This window comes from Tigriopus californicus, chromosome 10 (genome assembly GCF_007210705.1).
Source record: "Tigriopus californicus strain San Diego chromosome 10, Tcal_SD_v2.1, whole genome shotgun sequence".
Taxonomy (NCBI): Eukaryota; Metazoa; Arthropoda; class Copepoda; order Harpacticoida; family Harpacticidae; genus Tigriopus; species Tigriopus californicus.
This window is the reverse complement of record NC_081449.1, coordinates 4,107,845-4,115,012: the sequence shown is the minus strand read 5'-3', so window position 1 is coordinate 4,115,012 and position 7,168 is coordinate 4,107,845. Positions and strand designations below refer to the sequence as shown.

Genomic DNA, 7,168 nt, shown 5'->3' with positions numbered 1-7,168 from the left:
GCCATGATCAAGTCTGCCATGATCAAGTCTGCCATGATCAAGTCCGCCATGATCAAGTCCGCCATGATCAAGTCCGCCATGATCAAGTCCGCCATGATCAAGTCCGCCATGATCAAGTTCGCATGATCAAGTTCAAGTCTGCCATGATCATGTCCGCCATGATCAAGTCCGCCATGATCAAGTCCGCCATGATCAAGTCCGCCATGTTCAGCCTGCCATAATGAATTCTGAGTAATAGTAGGGAAGTTCACAAAAACGAAAAAAGGCTCTTATTACACATTACTTCTTGGGTCTCTAGAATTCAGATTCGGCCAAACTCAAGCAGTCACTTTTCAAGTTAGATTTCTCATTACTTCAGAACATTATATTTCAAGTAAATTTCCCCCGAGTTTTGCATTAATAAAAATGAGCCCTCCCCTTTAATGGACGTTATTGGGTCATAAAAGCATCTTTTTGCTTACAGGGCTGCACAATCTTCCTTGTCATCAAATATTAGTCCCCCACGGGGCTGATCCTGTATTTCATCGCGTAAAGGAATGTATGACACATATTGAGGTCAAATCTGTGTAGTCATCCTTCTTTACGAAGATGTCACAAGATGAGATAAGTTCCAGCAAGTCCGCCAGAACCAAAATGTTCAAGGCCATTGAGAATGCCTAACAGAGTAAGTATATTCTAAAGTATTATTTGGAGCAGAATGTAATGATTACGTTTGGCTGTGTGTTAACTCGGTGAAGTCGTCATAATTTGAGGGTTCCCCTTGGTTTTTTTATTTGCGAACTACTTTACCGCTACCAGGATTGGAATCTCAGCATTTTTGCATTATTTGAATTAAAACACATCCATTCAGATAAAGTGCAACTGGTTTTCGTCACATGTGTGCATTCTTGGGGAAAAATGTGAATTTGAACTACAATTAGATTGTGTAAAATTAGATTTTGGTCAAAGGGTTTGGGAGTTTAAAGTCAGTTGATGTAGTTTATAGTGATTTTGACAAGGCGCTGAAGAGTAGATAGTTCCCAATTAGTTAGCAGGCTTCAAGAGCTTGAAACCTGATTGGATAGAAAACTTCGTTTGTGGCAGAAACCAATTGGTTAAGGTCTAGGGATCTCTTAGTGACACAACCCCGCAGAATTCATGACTTCAAGTTGGATTTGCCAGAGGGCTCCATTTTACGAGCTCTTCTTTTCTCTTCTATTCATTGTTCTGATTCAAAAGGTTACTGTTATGAACTGCATCTTCTTGTAGTGACGATGTAAAATCAGATTCGGGAAGGAATGACCATGACCCAAATAACTTTGCAAAATAACTTAGATCAAATTTACTCTTAGGTCACCGAGAGTAATATGACCTATAACAAGATGAAATTCAGGTCAATGGCCGTGGGTTCGACGCCATCAAAGGCTTTATCAGTCCCGATATGAAAATGGCGGTAAAGCTATTAAACAGGTTTCGTCCATGAAAGATTTAAGTGTATTCCTCAAACTTAACGGAAAATTTGTAGAGCATACCCACTTGAATGTTGGTAAAGTTTTTCAAACAAGTCGTTAGATATATTGGACGTTGAATTCCAGAGAAAGTATTGCCATGCTAATTTTGTACTTCGTCTATTTGACTCTCCATTTGACTCTCCCTATTTTCTTGAATATGTCCCAAGACTGTCTGCAACCTAATACCATATACCTTAACACAATAGCAAGATCTGTTGTTATATATCATTCAGTTACTTAACTTGATTGACAATTTCAGGATGCTTCAAAATATGAGTTTGACCTCTCAGTACGAACAAAAGGTGCTTTGCATCTTGGTGGCACTTCGACGGTGAAGCATTACTCAAATAGATTTATTTTGCTTGTTAAGCTGTGCTCTTTGGCCAGAAAGTAATCTGTATATAATAAGATTCAAAACTTATAGAAGCTGGAAGTTATGAAGCTTGATTATATTATAACCGACCGTGGTTTTGTTGATGATGATGCTACGGTACTTTGCCGCTAGTTCAGTGGCCAAGGAAAGTCGACTTATTGCTGGAATATTCCTGGACGTGGATATTTAAAAGATTGTTATTATATATTAGTTCGTCATAAAACTTTAGTGAGTTACTTTCAAAAGTGGCTGGTTTCTTTCCGCATATTTAAATGTACTATTCACTTTCCCTACTTTTCATTGCCTTTAAATAGCAGAAATCGGAGAGAAATGTTTTATTTGCTCACATTTATCATTTAGGCAAACTTTGTGACAGAATGTTTCTAGTGTAGACGCACCATTATTTCCCCCGTTCAGCCCTCATTTTTTCTCCTTCCCCACGCTTGAACGCGGTCTCGCTTCATAAGTGTAGTTCATGGTTGTGGGTATACTTCAGACAAAGGGATTTTTTCCTGGGCACGGTTTTCCTTGGGAGAATTCACCACTGACGAACGTTATCGTGGCGGAGCTTAATTTGGAGGGGTTGACCTCGATCATGGTGGAGTTGATCATGGCGGACTTGATTGTGGCGGACTTGATCGTGGCGGACTTGATCATGGCGGACTTGATCATGGCGGAGTTCGCCCTGGCGGAGATTATTGTTGGCGGAGTTACTCCATTTCGGTTGATTGTTCGTGGGGGAGTTCACCCTGGCGGAATTCACCATTGGAGGAGTTCACTGTGGCGGAGTTCATCGTGGGGGAATTTGATGGTGGCGGAGATCACTATGGCGGAGATCACCGGGCGGAAATCCACAGGCGGAGAATACGTTGGGGGAAACCGATGGCCACCGATTTACGTATTAGGATTTATTATTCTCGGGCACAGTCACATGTCACATTTTCTCCTCTTCTTCGGAAATGGCGGTACTCGATTTCGGGAACTTCTTCTCCAGTTTGAGGTTGTCATCGTTGTCTCTCCTCTTTCGTCATTGGAACTATCTTCTTTCGTCTGTCTCCTCCATGGGAGTTTTTGGGTAATGAGAGGGTCTAAGAAGGCCTATTTCTCCATAAGATTCGTCCCATGTCTTCCAGCTTCGACCATTTTCGGAAGATTTCAAGTACTGTAAAGACTCGATTCCAATGTTTTGAGATCGGGTTCCTTAAGCATTGCCTTGCTTGATCCCCCATACCAAGATCACGGAGTTTGCGGGCACGACTGTCATAGCGAGTTTTCATCAAGGATTAGCCAGATCAGCCAACTCCAACTCGTTGGTTGATCAAATAATATACATAAATAAAAGTCAAGTAAAATAAATAATCTTCTCGTCTTGAACTGCTGGGATTCCAATCCCGGTAGCGGTAAGGAAGTCCGCACAAAAAAAAATGAAATTCTTAAAATATGCTTTTCGGAACTTGGCCGCTTGCAAAAGTACTGTAAATCGCTAATTAACAACTGGTTCTTTTTCATATAAAATCAATGTAAAAGTGAGCGTTGTTTTTTATTATCGGAATTATAAAACTGTCATGTTTTTTTTGAATTTCTAAACCATAAACCAGTTTGTGAAAATGTCTTGCATATGTAAGAGCGGCTTTACACCAGGATGGAAAATAGAGATTGAACCCGGTTTGAGGATTGAAGTTGGAGCAATGCTAGGGCGAGTTCGACAAAATACTAGTGTAAAACTATATATATTACACCTTGACATTTAATGCCATATCTTTGGGCCAAATTTACAACTATCAAAAAGTTGTGAGTTTTGGAAAAACATGATAAATAAAAAAAAAAGATTATCTAACAGCAAGTTCATGTTTCATTAGCAATGATCACCACACGTATTTGAATCAACTACAAATAGATTTTGTCTTTGGAGGTTGTAGTAGGCCTGTCTTATTATATAATTTCGTTTTGATAGTAATAGTTCAAGTTGTCTTTGTGCCAGGTATTAAAAAAATATATAAACATTTTAGTTTTGTTGAAAAACGAGGGTTTCGGTATTGTCCATTTAAGCCTTTGAAAGAAAATATGGCATAAAATTGCAAATATTCATTGAATTATGTGGTCTTTCCTGGTGCTGAACTATTATGAGAAAAAGACGAGTAAGGTTACCTTTCTTATAGTTGCATAAACTTGACTCGTGGCATAGAAGTCATATGTTGTGAATTATTGAAATGAAAAGAAGGACAATTTAAGGATTACTCTATCTCCATTAAGAGTCATGCTTTTCATGTTTCATGTGCGAGAGAGCAACATTCTCTTTTTTGTGCCTCCCACGGTGCAATTAATACGAGAGGTTGCAGAAAGACAACTGATGCGTAACACCTCATATATTATCATATAAAAGAGTGAAAATCATAATGATTACTCCTTTGTGAAAGCCTTTCAAAATGAAACTAGAGATGAAAATATGTTTGTGCCGAATAACATAGTAATGAAGTTTTTGAAGGTTGAAATTATAATTATTTTTTGAAAAAACCTACCTAAACTTTCAATTTAGCATTGAACATTGTTTTAACTGTCGCATTAGATATATTATTAGCATTCAAAACTTAAACAAATGCCTATCTAGTTGAAGTAATCTAAGATTACATCTTCCTTTTTTCTCAAAGTTGGCTTAATATGAATAGATTTTTTCCACCAACGAGATATTAACATGGTCACTTGTAGTAGAGATTTTTAATCGCATGTTACTTTAATCAAAAGTAATAACTTGTGAAAATAAATTGATAAACATGAATTTTCAATAACTTGCCAGAGTTTATCAGGATATGTGTTTATACTTCTGCATGCTATGGAAAAACAATCAAATGTAAGAACTATGGTACATGTAATATTGCTAAAAATTCAATTGAATTTCAACAAAGTGTCAAAAGGTGTATCTACAAACCATACGTAATGTTACAGTTATTCATTATTAAATCTAAAGTTGAGCAGAAGCAAAAAAGAATTTTTCTAGACAGTGTTCTCTTTGTCTTTTTAGTGTAGAAATTGCTTGTTACACGTCAAGGCTTTCAAAGCATTGCCTATCAGTATTGTAGATTCTACTCTTTAAGACTATAGTTTACCTACCTTTTGTTTGGTGTAACCTTTCTGCCACAAGTGGCTGAAAATGGCAGAAAGTGGCAGAAAGTGGCAGCAATTGTTTGAAGGTGGTCAAAAATGGCCGCCGGTGGTTAGAATGGCCGATCTTGATTCTAAAAGATGTAAAAGACAAGAAGGATCATATGGGTTGGATAAGTTTTTCAAGTGTCCTTTGCTACAAAGCATATTGATATAGCATTGGCTGAAATGCAAAATGTTCCTCAAATATTTATATTTATACTGTTTGATGGTTGATTGAATTGATAATAGTATCCATAGACCACTTGCAGTATCCAAGGCCAAGCCACAACACTTATCCTTTTTTTCACACTCATCAAAACTGTTATTGAATACGATATAACTTTTTATATGCAATTGTCGCCATTTTGACTCTAAAAAGTTTAGGTCCAATGGCATCCCTGACTCAACTCGATTGCAGTGGCAAAATTCAAACTCGATCACACACCAATGACGTTTAGTGGTTGTATCTCATATTCGATGCAAAATACCCATCCCAACGTGTCAAAATACGCACAGGTAGGCTTCAAATTAACGGAAGTGATCGTAAATACAAGAAAAAAGAGGATTTAGAGTAATACCAAGAATTATATTTTCTGCCATTTTCTGCCATTTTTTGCCACTTATTTTGGACCAATTTCTTCCATTTTCTGCCACCAATTTCTGCCAGGTGGTAGAAAATGGCTTTTAATAATTCTTCATCCCTGCTTAGAGCTCTAGAGTAAAGTCATCTCTTTACAATTGTATTAATATGACGCTTGAGACATTATCCGAGTTCTTGTGCTTAAAGCGATAATTGCGCTAAAATTGTTTGTTCTTAACGCTCATATTTATGGAAAGTTGTAGTCCCTAATCCTATGTGCACTGTTTGCCTGTTTAAGTTCTATCTCAATGAAATCCTTGAAAAGGCTTTAGCACAAATACTCAGATATTCATCGTGATTGTCATGTAAACTAAAAATTTGCGACGATAACAATGGCCACCAGGGTAAACTTAGATATGATGAAATAGCAACGCACCCCGAGTGCTCGCTTCGTAAATAAGCATGTTTGCCCACAAAGGCTGAGATTAAAATCGAAGTTGGATTGCTCCTAAAAACAAGAGGAAAACTTTACGGTTTCTGTTTCCAAAGCTACGAGGCTCAACTTGAAAGAAAAGTTTGTGCTTTCTTTGCGAATCGTTGGTCAGTATCACTTTGAAGTATGACGTCTGGGTTGAGTTTTCTGCTTCTGAGTTTCGCTCATAATACTTTTGCATCAACTTTGGTCCTTTCTCCAACATTAACGAAAGCGCAAAATTGGGAGTCTCTGGAACAAGAACAGGTATTAGTGCAATACTTTGGAGAGACATGATATATTTTGACAAAAAGGGTCAGCCAAAGTGTTTCATAATTTTCATTGACACAACATGTCAAATATTCAGACCGAGAGACCCTTGTATCTTTTTGGGGACTTGTTACAATTCTAAGCATCTTGAACGATGACTCAATTGACTTTGATAAAGTACACCACAATCTTGGCTAGTTAGATGGCCTTTCATTTAGAAAAGCATCACCTTTCAATCTTAGACCAATCAAGAAGCTCTTGAAATACAATTATAGACTGTGAACGAGCCTCCCGCCAAGTTGGCCTGCTCTTGGTCATGGCAGCTTTGAGCCACTTTTTGAATTAAACTAATAAAGTAAGAAACGTAGATAGTATCTTCAATTAAAGGGAGGTCGTATTAATAATATTTACTTCTAAAGAAGTGCTGGAATTCCAATCGCAGTAGCGGCAACGAAGTCCGAACAAATGTGGTTGATTGCAAAGTTATATTGTCAAAAGCTTATCTAGCTGATCAAGAGCAGGGCGACAATTCGAAGTTTATGTAGTGTTCACTACATAATTTTGGACATATCTTCTAAGTTCTCTAAGCATAGTTTTGGGCTCAAATTTGACCAAGTTCATCTAATCAACAAGATCTTGTGGTCGTGTAAAGTGCTTATTTGAAAAATGATGAACGGTTTAGCATATAAAAAATATTTGTTTCCGTTCGCAGTCCACATCTCTAGAAGTCCGTGGATTGATCCAGCTAATTGCTAGTAAAAGTCTGGCTCAAGTGGTACTCGTAAGAGTTCTTTGATATCCCAACCTTTTTGACGAACTTGAGTTCTTTGGTGGACTGAAGC

At 37.6% G+C, this 7,168-nt stretch overlaps 1 protein-coding gene across 1 annotated transcript in view; it reads left to right on the top strand.

The window, feature by feature from the left end:
• Window positions 1–6,055: 6,055 nt before the first annotated feature.
• Window positions 6,056–7,168, top strand: part of LOC131888341 (C-type lectin domain family 4 member F-like) — a 4,110-nt gene continuing 2,997 nt past the window's right edge. Inside the window, exon 1 of the mRNA XM_059237180.1 lies at window positions 6,056–6,323. Coding sequence (XP_059093163.1) covers window positions 6,204–6,323 — 120 coding nt within the window. The 5' untranslated portion in view covers window positions 6,056–6,203. The remainder of the gene's footprint in view (window positions 6,324–7,168) is intronic.